The sequence below is a fragment of the Silene latifolia genome, chromosome 2 (genome assembly GCF_048544455.1).
Source record: "Silene latifolia isolate original U9 population chromosome 2, ASM4854445v1, whole genome shotgun sequence".
Classification (NCBI taxonomy): Eukaryota; Viridiplantae; Streptophyta; class Magnoliopsida; order Caryophyllales; family Caryophyllaceae; genus Silene; species Silene latifolia.
Genome location: NC_133527.1, coordinates 67139335 through 67157021, shown reverse-complemented (window position 1 = coordinate 67157021; position 17687 = coordinate 67139335). Strand labels below are relative to the sequence as shown.

The 17687-nt window shown below is 38.7% G+C and overlaps 1 protein-coding gene and 1 non-coding gene across 2 annotated transcripts; one reads left to right on the top strand and one right to left on the bottom strand.

The window, feature by feature from the left end:
• The first annotated feature begins 6355 nt into the window (after positions 1–6355).
• LOC141645691 (small nucleolar RNA R71) lies at positions 6356–6462 on the top strand. The gene has a single exon (XR_012545168.1). It is a non-coding gene; the product is annotated as a small nucleolar RNA R71 (small nucleolar RNA).
• Positions 6463–10643: 4181 nt separating this feature from the next.
• On the bottom strand, positions 10644–11471 carry LOC141640905 (uncharacterized). Its single transcript, XM_074449583.1, has one exon. The coding sequence runs from the start codon at positions 11469–11471 to the stop codon at positions 10644–10646; it is 828 nt and encodes a 275-aa protein (XP_074305684.1).
• Positions 11472–17687: the final 6216 nt, after the last annotated feature.

The window sequence follows — 17687 nt, the reverse complement described above, 5'->3', positions numbered from 1 at the left end:
CCAATAAATCACCTCCAAGTTGTGTCAAGCTAGGGTACCTTTGTCCTCAATCGTTAAATGCTTTTGTCAAGAGTAGACTCCCTATGGTGTTAGAAACACTGGAGGATCGCGGAATTCCCCCTCTTGCCTAGACAAGAAGAAGGGTCGTCCTCTCTCTACCATGCATAAAAATGGATACGGTGGATAAAGGGATCGATAGATATTTGAGTTTCACTTTGGGAGTTTGCTTTCGTTTTTGTTTTTCCCCCAATTTCATGTGGCATATAACATTTGAGAACACTTTCTTGCCATTTCTTTTTTTGATTTTTGGCATTTCAATACTTGACAACTTTCTTTGCATTTCTTTTGAACATTTTCAAAGTCACACCATATGTAGTGAGGGTGGATTATATTTGAAGCATAGGAGTTCTATTTTTGCTCCTCTTTTTATTTGATGCATTTTTTTGCAAACTTTCTTTCACTTTTCATTTCATTGAACTCAAATTGATTTCTTTTTGTGCCCATTCCCTTTGATGACAAAATGTATGGTAGAACATGGATAATGGATGGATGGATGCATGGGTTCAAGGGTCACCATGGAATAAACGGTAGCCAAGGAGTTATCACACCACAAGGTACTCTTGACTAGGCCTTAATCCATGGGTCAAAGGATACTAGCATGACACATCCTAGGGTGTTTTACAAGTATTCTAACAAGCAAAGTCTTAAGAAGAAAAAGCATCTACTAGGGCCTATATACACTTGTCAAGCTTCCCAAGTAGACGGTTTCGCAAAATTTTATAACATGCAAATAAATGCCATGATGCAACTAACATATAAACATCCTAATGCAAATGATTCTACCAACTATTATGACATATAAACTAAATGCAAGTCCTAAGTTCACATTGTTGTACCGCATCAATCAAAATAAAGCCACATAGTCATTAACATAAAGAGGAAAAAGGAGATTGGAAAGATCATACCATGCGGTCTTCAATATCCTCATGTCTCGGATGTGGCGTAGTCGATTAATGTGAACAAGGGTAAAACAAACACAATATATACAACAATATATACATGACTACACTATAAAGGAAAATGAACTTGTTTTTGGTTTTTCAATTTTTCAAATTTTTATGGTTTTTTCGAAATTTTTCAAATTTTTTGGATTTTTGAATAAAAGTTAAGTTAGAATTCCCCATCCCCACACTAATATGGGCATTGTCCTCAATGGCCAAAATGATGGGAAATCATGCAAGCATGATGCATGAATTCTACACTAAATGCAAGCTACACTAATCTACACTACATGATGCATGGGTTTTTGTTTATGACGGAGAGGATAATTTAGATTACCTCCCGTTGTGTATGTATGTACTTTCCCAAACCGAGTTAGACATTATTTCTAATGTCCTAAGGTTGGGTGTAGTTCATGCACACACAATGCAATGAATGAAGCTAAATTTGTCATTTTGGATTTTCAAAAGTGGGAACAATGAAATAAGAACACCTCAATGGGGCCGAGGTGTTAGTCTTCTATGTTGCTAGGACTACCAATCATGATCAAGATTAAATAAATAAAACAAAGAGAGAGATAGACAAACCTCAAGAGGGTAGGAGCCTCCAAATCTTGCTAATCCTCCATCATATCATCACTATCATCATCTTCCTCAATAGAAGTGGACTCATCACCACTCCCTTCTTCACTTTGTTGTTCACTTTGTTCATCATCCTCTTCTTCTTCTTCACTAGCCTCTTCATCATCATCCTCCTTATCAACCGCATCACCAACAACCTCGTTATCACCCGGACTCTCATCCCTAGATGCACTCAGAAAGAAGATTTCCCTATCCGCCCAACTAGGCAAAGGACATGAAGGATCAAGTAGTCCTTGCCTAGCTAAATGAAGGAGGGGTGGATATTGGGCTAAGTAAGCATCTTCCCGATCCTTGAAAGCTTTCTTGTGCATCTCTTGCATAAGAAGAGTCATAAAATCTTTGCTTGCTTCAACACCTTCGGGTTTGAACTCTTAGTACTTGAAAGGATAGGGTGGTGTGACAATGGAAGAGGAGGGCATTTCAATTTCACCCTTTTGTTGTCGGATAATGTATTCGGCCTCTTTTGAAAGGGGAAGGAGATAGTTGGTCCAGTGGACACTTAAACGACAAATCTTCAAAGGCAAAGTAAAAGATCTAGCCTCACTAGTGAGCCACCCATACTTGGTGTCAAGAGGGTTATGAGAGACCCACTTGTACTTGTTTATCATAGTATCAATATCAATGAGATGACCACCCTTTTTCGCCACATACTTGCTATCCTTGTTGAAGTTCGGATCAAAGTATTTAGCCAAAAGAGTGACTAGACCTCCATTCACAATAACGGTAGTGCATTGCTTCCCACTATCAATATTTAGCCATCTATCCACCAAAAGCCTTAGAGAGTTGAAAGGCTTGGTGAATTCCCTTCCAATGTTCAAGGCCGACTCAAGAAGAACAAAATCGAGCTTGGTAAAGTGGTTGGTATCTTTTCTTGCAATGATGGTGTTTCCTATGACCTTGTGCCACACTCTAATGCCCGGATGGTGAACCAATAGAGCGCGACTAGCATGATAGTTCTCAAATTTCCTTCCGGAAATCGCCTCCCAAAGAGGAGTGGGGTCATACTTGCCAACATTCTTGAAATAACTATGTGAATCATCAAGACCCAATGCTTCACCCATTTCCTCAAAGGAGATACGCCTACTAACATTAGCTAGGCGGAACTCGATGTTTTCCATGGTCTCTACCTTATTAACTTTTAAAGAACTCAAGAATTCTAAGGTAAGGGAGGGGTATGTCAATTCTTTTGTTGTAAACAATTTTTCCAACCCCATGGCTTTAAAGAAGGCTCTAGTCTGCTCAAGGACACCCAACTTATCTAAGGCATCTTCACAAATAAACTTGGTGGATAGAAATGATTTTCTAGCATACTTGGCCAAAGTGTCCCTATGGGATTTGGAAATGAAAATTACCTCCGGATAGTTCGAAAGTTGAGCAATTTGCGGAGTAGTAGAAGTAGTTGCTTCCAAGGGAGGTTGTTCTTGTTGTACTTCCAAGTTTGAGCTAGCTACCACCATAGCCAATGAGGCTTTCATTGCTTGAAGACTCTTTTGTCTTGTTGAGAGTGCCTTTGTCTTTGGTGCCTTTGTTGCTCCTTTTGTCCTTGCCATTGATGCTTGAACCAAGAAAAGAGTGAAAATCTTCAATTTTCAAGTGTACCCAAATCGATTTAAAGATGAAAGGCTTTGTCTTTATAAATTCAAAAATCGACTCAAAGGTTGAAGATTTTGTTGCTTGGTTTGATTTTTGTTGAAAGAGTAGTGATTAATTTTTGTTAAAAGGATGATTTGATTTGATTTTGATGAATGTGTTTGAGGGATATTTTGTTTTTGTGATGGAGAGGATGAGGGTTTTGAGTATTGGGGTTTATGGGTAGTGTTTGGAATGAAGGAATGAAGAAATGAATGTGGCAGGGGGTTTATAAAAGACCCGAAAATTTTGAAATGTAGGAGGAAGACGGGCGGCTTTCCTTCGGGACGTTCGGATTCTGTCTGTTCTGGGTTGAGAAATCCTCGCCTAAAGACGGGCGGATTCTAGCAAAGACGCACGGATTTGTAAGTGCGGGACGGGCGTCTTTCAGTGAAGACGGGCGGATTCCTTTCCAGGGATTTTTCTTGTTTTTCTCAGCCAAAAAGACGGGCGGATTCTCTTGCAAGACGGGCGTCTTTCTGAGGACAGGCGGATTCTTTGCAGGATGCCCGGATTTGCTAACAGTCCCAAAATTTCAAAAATTCAGCTCATGAAGGACGGGCGGATTCGGACCAAGACGCCCGGGTTGCCTGAAGACGGGCGGGTTCTCTTGAAAAAGCTCGGATTCTTCCCCTTTTACCCGGATTCAGTTCCATCCGTGTATTAGCATATCCCTTGTCATTTTTCATTCTTAAAAATCTCGTGCTCTTCATTGTGGAGGCACTACTAAGACATGAATAGCCTAGGCAATTGCTATCCCCACACTAAGCTAAAACACTACACATCAATTGAAATCATTAGTCCCTCCCTCACTTCTCTCAAACATGATAATTATCTTGATCAAGGCATAAAAATCCAAAAATGACAAAAAAATGTAATTCAAGAATTAAAATGCGAGTTAGGGAGTTAGAGATATTTACAAATGGTGGTTTAGGGAGGACACCACCAAACTCTCATCCTTAGTGAGATGTCATGGGGGCATGTCCAAGGTGTTGTTGATGTTGCTCAACACCTTGAAGAAGTAATCAAAAGCTTGTTCATTGTCGTGATAAAGAACTTCAATAGATCTTTGCCCTTGTTGTCGGTCTTGATCGATAGCATTACCAATATAGGGATTGAAAATCCCTTCAAACTCATCGTCCCAAAGACCACACACTTCATCTACTTGATCACTAAAGATCTCTTGAGTTGATAGAGACAACTCTCCCATTATCTTGTCTTGGCCAATGGGGCCATATTCTTCATTGCTTGACTTTGGTGAGCTTTGCAAGCTCTCTTTGTTACAATTCACTTGCTCTTTGAATGGAGCATCTTCAATTTTCTTCTTCCATTGGAGTTCCGACTTCTTCTTATCATCCTTCCGGCTATAATGATCAATCATAAAACATGGTTCATGCAAACGGGGAGCTCTCATAGTCTTGTCAAGATTGAAAGTTATACTCTCATCTCCCACTTATAGAGTAAGCTCTCCATGTTTCACATCAATCACCGCACCCGCGGTGTGTAAGAAAGGTCTTCCTAGAATGATTGGAATGTTGGAATCTTCTTCCATATCAACAATGACAAAGTCCACCGGGATGAAAAATTTCCCAATTCGTATGGGAACATCTTCCCATATCCCTAATGGTGTCTTCGTTGATCTATCGGCCATTTGGAGTGTGATATTGGTGCATTTAAGCTCTCCCATCCCCAACCTTTTACTCACCGAGTACGGCATAACACTCACACTAGCCCCTAGATCACATAAGGCTTTGTTAATCGTGGTGTCGCCAATGGTACACGGTATTGAGAAGCTTCTCGGATCCTTGAGTTTTGGAGGTGAACTCCCTTGAAGTATTGCACTACTCACCTTAGTGAAGGCGATAGTCTCAAGCTTCCGGTTCGACTTCTTCTTTGTGAGGACGTCTTTCATGTATTTCGCATAGGCCGGCACGTGATTGATTAATTCCGTGAAAGGAATTGAGACTTCCAAATTCTTCACAATTTCCATAAATTTTCCAAGTTGGTCATCAAATTTGGGCTTGGCTTGACGACTCGGAAAAGGAAGTCTAATCACAATGGGCTCCTTCTCCTTGACCTTGTCTTCATTTTTCTTTGAGATTTCTTCTTTTGATGATTCTCCCTCTTTGGAGTTTTGCACAATTTTTTCCTTGTCACTAGCTTCCACAACCTCATCCTCAACTTGCTTCTTCGGTGCTTCATACCTTGTATCACTTCTCAAGTGAATGGCACTAACCGTTTCATGTCTTGGGAGATTACTTTGAGGTGGTAATTGCCCCTTTTGTCTTTGTGAGCTTGAAGATGCTAGTTGAGTCAATTGGGTTTCCAACATTTTGGTGTGAGCTAGGATGTTGTTGATGGTGGTTTCCTTTGCTTGACTATCCTTTTGCATTTGAGTGAAAAACTCTTGTTGATTCTTTTGCATTTGAAGGACCGCTTTTTGAACATCAAAACCTTGGTCATTTTGTTGATTGTATGGAGATTGATTTAGGTAGCCTTGGTTTTGGTTGTAAAAGGGTATTTGATTTTGGTTTCTCATGGGAGGTGGGGTGTATGTTGTTTGAGGGTTTTGAACATTTTGGCTTTTGTATGAGAGATTTGGATGGAATTTGGTGTTTTCATTGTAATAGTTGGAATAAGGGGTACCACTCTTGTATGCTTGGAAAGCATTCACTTGTTCATTAGTTCCCCTACATTCACTTGGGTTATGTCCCAAAGTTCCATAATTCTCACATATCCCACTTGGGATTGATGAAGATGCCGTCATGGCATTAACATGATGCTTTGGTGATTTTGAGACTTCTTCAAGTCTAGCCATAGCCTTTTCAAACTTCAAATTGATGGTATCAATGTGAGCACTAAGTTGAGCACCCAATTGAGTAACGGAGTCCACTTCATGCTTTCCTCCTCTAGTATCCTTGCGAGGTCTACTATATTGTGAGTTATGGACCGCCATTTCCTCAATTTTGTTCCAAGTTTGATTGTCATCAACTTCGGTGAACATTCCATTTGATCCCATGTTGAGAATGTTCCTTGAATCTTCATATAGACCGTTCCAAAATTGTTGTACCAAGAAGCACTCGCTAAGTCCATGGTGAGGACATGAGCGACAAATTCCTTTGAACCGCTCCCAAGCTTCATACAAAGATTCTTCATCCCTTTGCTTAAAACCCGTAATTTGAGCTCTTAGCATGTTAGTCTTTTCCGGTGGGTAGAACTTTTTGTAGAAAGCTAGAGCCAATTTCTTCCCAGAATCAATTCCGAGAGTGGCCTTATCAAGGCTCTTCAACCATTGTATCGCGGTGCCAATTAGAGAAAAAGGAAATAAGACCCATCGAATTTGGTCTTGAGTTACACCGGTTTGAGAAATCGCATCACAATAGTCACAAAAAGCCTCCATATGAGAGTGAGGGTCTTCACTAGGCATCCCCCCAAATTGGCTTCTTTCGACTAATTGGATAAATGCGGATTTGGCAATTGAATTTCCGGTTAGATGTTGTGGTGTGGGAGTACCATTGGGTAGGTTCTCCTTGGTGGGTACGGAATGTGATGAAAACTTAGGCATTGTGGGTTGATTTTGTGTTGTATTTTGTGTTGGGTTCTTCTCACCTTCTCTTGCAAAAGGGTTGATGAACTCAATAGTTGGTTGAATATCTACAACCTCACCAATACCTCTCAAATTTCTTCTAGCAAGTCTTCTATTGGTTGTCAAAGTTCTTTCAATTTCACGATCAAAGGGTAACAAGTCACCTTGTGACCTTCTAGACATGTAAAATATCAAACAACTCGAAAACAATTAGAACAAACCTTGAGAAGTTTTACTTACCCAAGGCAAAGAAAGACATAACTAATAACAATATAAGAAAATCTAAATCAAGTTAACACCGTCCCCGGCAACGGCGCCATTTATGGTCGGACTATATCTTTTCGGTAACTTGTCATTAGGAGCACCTAGACCAAAACACAATTTATAGCTTCACAAACAACTCTACAATTAGTAAAGAGGTAAGTAAAGGTCGGATCCCAAGGGATGGGAATTGAGATGAGATTTCTATTGCAACTAGAGGTGTCTTAGGGGTGTCACAATTTGGGTTGATGTAGAAGGTCACTAAACTAAATAGCAATGAAAGTAAATAAGCAAGATGAATTGAAAAGGGTTGTAAACAATTGATAAAAAGCACTAGGGTGTCATGGGGTCATAGGGGATTCATGGGAATTGATCATACAAACATGTTCTCAAATTATAAGCAAGCAATTATTATTGTGATGGATTGAGTTGGGTTATATCTTACAATCCTAGGAAAGTTTGGGTCCCGGAGCCGAATCGATTAGATTGTACAACACCTACAAGTCGACTTAGTCTTCCCTACTCAACAACATGCATGGTCTAATGAGACTCGAGTTGGTTTATGTCTTACAAGTCTCATTGAAAAGATAGGTGATGGGTAAAAAATGCAAGGATTCATAGGCTCGCATTTCATCAAACATAACATGTGCATGAGTTGAGATCATAACAAGCAAGAAAATAAACCATGAAAGCATATTAATTTAAGCATGAATCATTCCCCATGTTGGTTTCCCCAAATTACCCATTAACCCTAGCTATGGAACTACTCACTCATTATCATGTTGAACATGCTAGCAAGGTTGTCAATCATACCAACAAAGTGAAACATGGTGAACAAATAAAAGTAATTAGCAATAATTAAAAAGGGATTAAGAGAATTATACCTACTAATGATTCCAATAATAAAGCAAAGAATAAAAGAAGTACTTGATGCTTGATTGAGAGGTTGTCAATCTCCCAATAATAACCCAAATAATCTTCAATTACCCAAAATAAAGGATGAACAAAAGAGAGATTAAGGAAATAAAACTTGTATTAAAACTTGATTAATTGTTGATTACAAAACTAATGAGAGATTTGATTGATATTAACTACTCTAAGAATTGATAAGAAGAACATGCTCTTCTAATTAGACTAATGGGGTATTTATAGTGGAGATTAGGTGTAGGAATTAGGGTTAACTAAGGGCTTAAATGACGATTAAGTCCCTACTTAGGGAAACGCCGGTATTTTTGGAAGGATGGGCATCTTTCTTGAAGCTTGAAGAAACGAAGTTGTGCTGTCTTGGAATCCGTGCGTCTTAGGCACGGGACGGCCGGATTCCTAGGTTGCTGCCCGGGCGTCTTTGGGAGAAGACGGGCGTCTTCTGGTTGCTGTTGCCCGGGCGTCTTGTAAGGAAGACTCACAGATTGTGGCTTGGTGGACGGGCGTCTTCTTGAGAAGACGCACGGATTGTCTTGCAGCGTGCTTTCTTCTTCTTTTCTTCCCTTTCCCTTTCCTTCATAAAATCCTTAGGGATTTCCTCGGGGATGCAATGATCTTTTCTCATCATTGCCCATCTACTATAGTATGTACAAAGGCCTTCTAATCTTGTCTCCCCTTGATCCTTGGTCATTGAATTCAATTAATTTAGTCTCGTTTTGCCATGAAAATGCAAGGTTTGCACTCCTTTCCTACCAAGGACACAAAACCTTAAAGAATATGCAAAACAAAGAACTAAAGACAATAAATGACCCAAATATGCACTAAAAAGCATGGGAACGAGGCTAATTTGGGGACTAAGTATGCTCTAATTATGGTCACATCAGTAACCTAGGAGAGATGTCATCACCAGTTTGATTCGTACACTCTAAGACAATATTCCTAAACCATTCTGCAAACGTCTTCGTATGCTCGTTTGCAATCCACTTCTCGGTCTTGTTTGGGTGATCGTATTTGAGCTCATCTTTGTGTTTTTGAATATAAGGTTGCACCTCATCTCGTTGTTTAGCACATACGTATGTGCTAAATGCAACATCTCACGTGTCACAATTTTTTCAACCCGGCCCCTAATACCTTTTCCGGTCATCCAGTCACTATGACGATTCTTAGGAACGCCAATCAACTCCTCGGGGGAGAGATGAGCGTAACAATATGAAAGAGCTTCGTCTAAAATAGCGCGTTCAGCAATACAACCTTCCGGACGATACCGATTATATGTATAGTCCTTGTAGACTTTCATCAATCTCTCGAAAGGATACTGGTATCTCAAGTACACGGGCCCAAGGTACAAAATCTCCCTAACCAAGTGAATGGTCAGATGAATCATGATAGTGAAGAAAGAGGGTGGAAAATACATTTCCAACTGACAAAGAGAGGTTACAACGAGGTCCTGCAATGAATCCGCGTCATTGGGATCGATGACTTTCTCGCATATGGACTGGAAGAAGAGACAAAATCTAGTTATCGCATATCTTACCTTTTCAGGTAAAATGGAACAAATAGCAACAGGTAGTAATTGTTGCATCAAAGTGTGACAATCATTTGACTTTAACCCGGTGAGTTTTAGGTCTTGCATCGACACTATGTTAGAAATCTATATCTCATTACTTAACATATTCATATATGTGATGATTTAATTTAGTCATGAAATTAAACATTGATCTTATGCATGCAAACAATAATAAAAAAAGGAAGAAATCATCATCTTACATTGAAGATTTCGGATTATTGGGCACAAGTAAGATCTCCTTCTTACTTCTTGAGCACTCCTAAAATGGAAGAACAAGGGTTCAAGTAGAGAATCCCTCCCAAGGATTAATACCCAATATATTCTCTTAACAAAATTAATATTATTAATACTAGAACAATATTAATTTAAATAAAATTGACCCAAAATCTTTATTTTTGTTCTCTTATTTCGGTTAAGAGAGGAGAAGAAGGAAGAAAATTTTATCACTCTAAAACTCTTATTTTAGATGGTTGAATGAATAAAAATCATACACTCTTCATGTAGTATATTAGGTTTAATTATAGAGAAAACTCCTTTGGTCTTTTCTATAATGAAACCGGGTAGGGGGAGGGTAAAGGGGCCAATGCATGAACAAGGTTGTCTTCACAAGAGCAAGTAGGTTTGCATGGCTAGTTTTTAGGTAATATAATTGTGTTTTCCACTTAATAAATCAACACAATATTTATCCTAAAACACCCACTAATTTCGGTCATATTAAGATAAAATGGATTCCATTTTATCTTTGTCAATTTGTCAATTTGTCACATGTCACATGTCATGTAAAATTGTTATGTATTTTTAACATATTAAAAATCAACGTATTAATAAAAATACGTCATATACAAAATTGACTTAGTAATTCATAATTACTTGTACCAAAATATTTTACCAATTATAAATCACAACATCTTGTATTTATAATAAATTATTCATTCAGTTTAATTGTTTTTTTTTTGGTGTAATGTGAGTATATTATATATCAAAAATTAAGACAATAGTTACAAGAGAGGCAGGGATCGAATCCCATTACAAGCAATCAATTCATTCCCATATTTTGCAGCCAACCACAACCTGGTTGATCAGCAACACTTCCACACTTCACCTTAACCCTTCTCTTGACTTCTTCCTCTATTCGTGCTGCCACTAGCTCAGGCCTCAGCAGAACATCATTCACTCTAGCATTGTTTCTTTGATACCATATAGAATATGTAAAAGCATTGAACATGGCTACCCTTACCTTCCATTGGATGCTATCTTTCTGAGTAGCAAGCAGACCAGTCACTGTAGGAAATCCACCACCATACCATTTTGCTAAGCAAGACTGAACTTTGGTAACATATACACAGGAAGTAAACAAATGCTCCACTGTTTCAGACTGTAGCTGACAGAGCAGGCACAGATCATCAGGACAGCATCCATATCTCATCAGCTTACTCTTCACATTCATACCCTCGTGCATTCTAAGCCAGGTAGTCATAGAATGCTTAGGAATGTTCCAGTTATTCCATACAATTGCAGGCCAATCAAGAGGAACAAGATCAGGAGCAAGCCAGTCATAACCACTCCTGATAGAATATCCTTTAGAACTCACAGTCCAACTGCCATTAGTATAACCAGTCTTAAGCTTGTCTTTTACTTTGCAGATATTTTTCCATACCCATGTAGCATCAGCAGGAGGAGTATAGCAAAACCAGTCCTTCTCCTTGATATATACATCACTCACCCATTTGATCCAAAGCCTATCTGCTTTACAATAAATCCAATCAACCAGTTTACCTACAGTGGCTATATTCCAGATATCATCTCTTCTAATCCCCAAACCACCTCCCTTCTTAGGTAATGTTACCTTATCCCAGGCCACCATTGGAACTCTATGGTACTCAGAAGAGCCATCCCATAAGTAATAAAACAATTCGATCACTTAGACCGTATCTTATTTAATCAAATTATAATGATATACGTAAATATTACTTCCAAAATCGTCCGTCAATTTTAAGTAATTTAATTAACCTGTATCGTCATACGATCAATTAAATGATCAATTAAGAGTGTTATCCTTTAGGTATGACCTCAGGGGATCAACTGATCACCACCGTCGCACGACAGTAATGTCAAACTCTAGTAAGCCAATCATTACCAATATGTGTGGACCAGTTGACAGTACAAATTACTTCCCAAATGTATTCTTTAAAATGAGATTTAAACATGTGATCATCATGATCGACATTTGTGATCGCATTATTGTCGGAGGACACATATTCCAACAATCCCCCACTTGTCCTCGACAAGTGTGCATCACCAATTCTCTTGTCCTATTACATCTCCCACTCAATGCAAGGTGTCATTCAGGTCGTACTTACAAGTGATCATATCGAGAGTGGTTTCCTCGATCTGGAGAATAACTGATTGACCGGATTTATCTACCATAGATATCTTCCGAGCGTGGCCACGCATTTCCAGATCATTACTCCTCGAGTGGCCCTGAGATATTGTTATAACCCTGACTAGAGGTGGACAATTCCTATCGCACTCATTCCCTTCGACTAGCCACAGCCATCATAACCCAAAATATGCCCATTTGACCCCATTTACGAAGGTCGTAGTAACATAAATCAAAGTTAATCTGAAACTGTGCCATCTTAAGCGAACAGTCTTTAATCAAAAGAATTGACTCATTAGAATACTATAGTAGCTCTCGCCACGACCAGGCTATATAAATTTGCCAGAACTCTATAAGCGGTCATAAGGCCCGACAAAGTGTTCCTAACAGTCTGCCTATGTGATCGACTAGTCATTCTCATATGACTCCATGGCACTTGAACTTGCCATCAATCGCATCACATTCTAGTCACTTCGAGACGTCACCTCATGTAAGTAACTATGGGCGAATACAATGCTAATCCGCGTTCACTTTAACGGGGTTCAATTGTCTCTACAACCCGTTTGGATATAACAATGTGTAAAGAAAATATAAAAGACAAATTCGATTATGAACATGAACAAAAACAACACTTTTATTTCATTTCAAAATCTAACATAAACTTGGTACACGTTTAAGTTCCATGGACGCAACATGTCCATCATGCTTGGCCTGCGATAAAGGCTTGGTGAGCGGATCGGCTATGTTGTCATCCGTCCCAACCTTACAAATCGCAATTTCCTTTCTTTCAATGAAATCTCTTATTACATGATATTTTCTAAGTACATGTCTAGATCTATTACTCGACTTTGGCTCCTTAGCTTGGAAGGTCGTCCCACTATTATCACAATAGAGAGTGATGGGATCATTGGCGATAGGTACTACTCTTAGACCTTCCGTGAATTGCCTGATCCACACAGCTTCCTTGGCAGCTACTGATGCTGCAATGTACTCAGCCTCCATTGTTGAATCCGCAGTCACAGCTTCCTTGAAGCTTCTCCAGCTAACGCCACCACCATTGAGCATGAAAACGAAACCAGCTTGTGATTTCATGTCATCTCTATCCGTTTGGAAACTTGAGTCCGTGTAACCATTAACACGGAGTTCGGTGTCTCCTCCAAACACCAAGATAGAATCCTTAGTCCTTCTCAAGTACTTAAGGATGTTCTTGACGGCTATCCAGTGACTCTCACTTGGATTTCCTTGATATCTACTCGTCATGCTCAAGGCATACGAGACATCAGGACGTGTGCATATCATGGCGTACATGATTGATCCAACAGCGGAAGCATAAGGGATCAACTTCATGCGTTCAACATCATGGGGTTCGGAGGGAGATTGAGACTTGCTCAATATGGTCCTAGTTACCATAGGTACCAATCCCCTTTTAGATTTGTCCATGCTGAACCGTCGAAGAATCTTATCAACATAAGACTCTTGACTTAGTGCCAATATCCTCTTGGATCTATCTCTATGGATCCGGATACCTAATATGCATTGTGCTTCTCCTAAATCCTTCATTTGGAAGTGGTTACCTAACCACTTCTTAACAGAAGACAACATTGGAATATCATTTCCAATGAGTAGTATGTCATCGACATACAAGATTAGGAACACAACATTGCTCCCACTGAATTTCATGTATAAACATGGTTCCTCAACACTTCGAGTGAAACCATTCTCTATTATAACATGATCGAATCGATTATTCCAACTTCTAGATGCTTGCTTAAGACCATAAATGGATCTCTTAAGCTTGCACACTTTTTTAGGATTTATAGAATCAACAAAACCTTCGGGTTGTATCATGTACACCTCCTCTTCTAAATGCTCATTTAGAAAAGCGGTTTTGACATCCATTTGCCATATTTCATAATCATGAAATGCGGCGATCGCTACAAAATCTGTATGGATCTTAGCATGGCTACAGGGGCGAAGATTTCATCATAATGGAGACCTTGGACTTGGGTAAATCCTTTTGCCACTAGCCTAGCTTTGTAGACATCATCATGTCCTTCTATGCCATTCTTGACTTTGAAAATCCATTTGCATTAAAGAGGTCTTGCCTCATTAGGCAAATCTACCAAATTCCAAACTTGGTTTTCATGCATAGAATCCATTCTGGACTTCATGGCTTCAAGTCATAAGGAGGAATTAGGACTAGAGATTGCGGCCTTGTAGGTTGCGGGTTCGTCACTTTCCAAAAGCAGCACATCGAGTGTTCCATCTTCTTCGATAAGCCCCACATATCGATCGGGATGGCGAATAACACGGCTCGTTCTTCTAAGTGGAGGAGGGACAACCGCGCTAGACGACGAAGGAACATCTTCTTGCGTCTCTACTTTGGCTTGTGGCTCTTGAACTTCATCAAGTTCAAAATTTCTCCCACTCTGTCTCATAGAAATAAATTCTCTTTCTAAGAAGACAGCCTCGCAAGACACAAACACTTTGTTTCCTTGAGGTTTATAGAAGTAGTATCCTCGAGAGGTCAAGGGGTAACCTAGAAAGATGCATTTTTCAGATCTTGGGGCAAGCTTTTTGTCGGTCTTTGCCTTGACGTAAGCATCACATCCCCAAATTTTCATATAGGATATATTGGGAACCCTTCCCGTCCACATCTCACATGGAGTCTTTTCGGTGATCTTTCTGGGATTATTGTTAAAAGATCTAATTGCGGTTTGAATCGCAAATCCCCAAAACGAGTTTGGTAACTCGGTTTGACTCATCATGGATCGAACCATATCAAGTAGGGTTCGATTTCTCCTTTCGGCAACACCATTAAGTTGTGGTGTTCCGGGTGGAGAAAGTTGTGATATGATACCACAACCTTTCAAGTGTGAATCGAATTCAAGGCTAAGATATTCTCCACCACGATCGGATCGTAGTGCTTTTATCTTTTTGTTCAATTGGTTCTCTACTTCATTTTGAAATTCCTTGAATTTCTCAAAAGCTTCACTCTTATATTTCATTAAATAGACATGCCCATGTCTACTCAAGTCATCGGTGAAGGTTATGAAGTAGTCATAATTTCCTCGAGCGGTGATACTCATTGGTCCACATACATCGGTGTGTACGAGTCCCAATAGTTCACTAGCTCGTGTCCCTTTACCACTAAAAGGATTACGAGTCATTTTGCCAAGTAGGCAATATTCGCATGTACCATATGATTGATAATCAAATGGTGTAATCACATTACTTGGAAATAATCTTTTGATACGATTCTCGTTTATGTGACCTAATCGACAATGCCAAATGAACGATTCACTTGGGTCACTTGATTTGAGTTTCTTTGATTGAATGTTATAGATATCATTAGTCGGATTTGAGGTTTCTAAAATGTAAATGCCATTAATGGAAGAAGCTTGGCCTATAACCAAGTCGTTCCTTGAAATAGTACAACGATTGTTCTTAATGACAAAACAAAAACCGTCCATGTCTAACATAGCGATAGAAATAATGTTTTTAGAGAGTGTAGGCACATAAAAACAATTATGTAAATACAACTCAAATCCATTAGGCAAAGCTAATACATAAGTTCCTTTGGATTCGGCCGCTACTCGAACTCCATTTCCAAGGCGTAGATCCACATCTCCTTTGCTAAGCCTCTTCACGTCTCTTAAACCCTGTAAATGATTACAAAGGTGAGAACCACAACCGGTATCCAGTACCCATGTCGTAGTGGAAGTATAATTTATATCAATAACACAAATTTCCTTAGGAATTTTACCTTTTGGAACGATGATTCCTTCCCTTATATTTCGCAAATATACGGGACAATTCCTAAGCCAATGTCCGATGTCATAGCAATAATGGCACTCATCATCAACTTGCTTGAAGTTTTTCACTTTCTTTCCCTTCTTCTTGAACTTTTTGCCCTTTGAAGCAAGAACTTGATTGCTTGAGCTCCCACTAGTTTTGGCATCTTTATCTTCCAGAGACAAAGATCCTATAGATTTTATGAGGCGGTCTTCCTGAGACTGGCTCACACGAGATCTAGTAGTAGTAGGTGGTCTAGTAGAAGTGATGAAGTTAAGGTTTCCATCCGAACCTATCCCAAAATGAAGTTCTCTAGTAGTGTCAAAATCATTGTTGGAGCAAACGTCGTCAAAAACATTGTGGTATGACTCAATAGTTATCGGTGCGGTAGCGTTTGATGGATTCATTGTAATGAACTACAAGTATGGAGGAAAAGGAAATATTAACATTTGTCTTTTTAGTCATACTTGTAAATAAAATTAAACAAGATATGAGCATTTATATAGTGACCTCTACCCAACTATTATAAATGATTCCAAGATCCAAATTCATATTAACTTGGGCACGGTAGGGCCGATTCATCCCTTATCAATATAACTCGGTGGATTAACGCTTTAATTGATTCTACTTTTAGAACTCTTGGTCGATAAAATTACATTAACATTTATCTTTAGCCCGGAACACATGCGACTACGGTCACGAATACTTCCGTTGAGCTCAATCCAAATTTCGAATAAATGTGTCCATGATCCAAATCCACATCAACTTGGGCACGGTAGGGCCGATTCATCCCTTATCAATATGAATTCGGTGGATAGACATTTGTCACTCACTTCCCCTACGTAACAAGGTTTGTATCCCGGTAGGGCCGAGTGCACTCCCTCGCGAAATAGGTTTTCATGGTTTCTACTTTTTGGTGAGGCTATGTCTCAATTGATTATTTTAGCGAGAGTTCACGTCAATTTATTACCTACCACGTTTTAAGTGAACTAAAGCGGTGATCTACTATAATTCTAATTGACACGGTCGATAAACTCAATTAAAAGATAATGCATGTTTTAGTTATGGCGATTTAGCGATGCATGCGACATATAAATAAAATGCAAAGCATAAATTAAATCCTAGTATGGCCTTCCTAAAATAGAAAATCTCATTAACTATTACATATTCGGAAACCAACTCCATTGGTCCCTTGAACTTCGGTTTTTGGCACGCATCTTGAGGTAACACCGTCTTTATGTATCGCCTTCTTGAGTGACACCGTCTTCAAGGAACTCCGAAATAATTAAATTACATAACAAATTACATAATTTCCTATTATACATATGTAATTAAAATAAAATAAATCTATTAAATTACAAAACGGTGATACGAGATCACAATAAATTACAACCGAATCGATATTCCCATACATTTCGGGTAATACCAATTAAAAAACTAAGGCCATACTAAGTAAAATTACATAATTCAAAAATTACATAAAATAGAATTATGACAATCATAAATAAAATGCAGCATTATAATATGTATGAACATGCGTTCCTTAATGGACTCAAAATTATAATAAAATGCTATAAACTTCAAATAAATCACAAAAATTTCAAATAAATTCAAAATTTGAAATTTAAACTCATGAACATTCTGGAAAAATACCATGACATTCATAATGTTCAAAATATTAGGTTAAAAATTTCGAAATTTATCGGGAAAAACAATGTTGCGGTTTATCGGATTTATCAAATATAATCATAAAAACATGAGAAAAATTATATTTATCAACTTTTAAATTTTAGATCTGAAAAAGATAATAAAATGCAACATGTGACGTTTTTCCTTAGTCATGAAGTATGTTTTAGCAATTATTCACTAATTAAGTCACTATTTATGCTATTTTTCATCAAAAAT

Bases quoted from the DNA above. Each gene is read 5' to 3' on its own strand.
- LOC141640905 (XM_074449583.1), bottom strand. From the start codon at position 11,471: ATGGTGGCCTGGGATAAGGTAACATTACCTAAGAAGGGAGGTGGTTTG.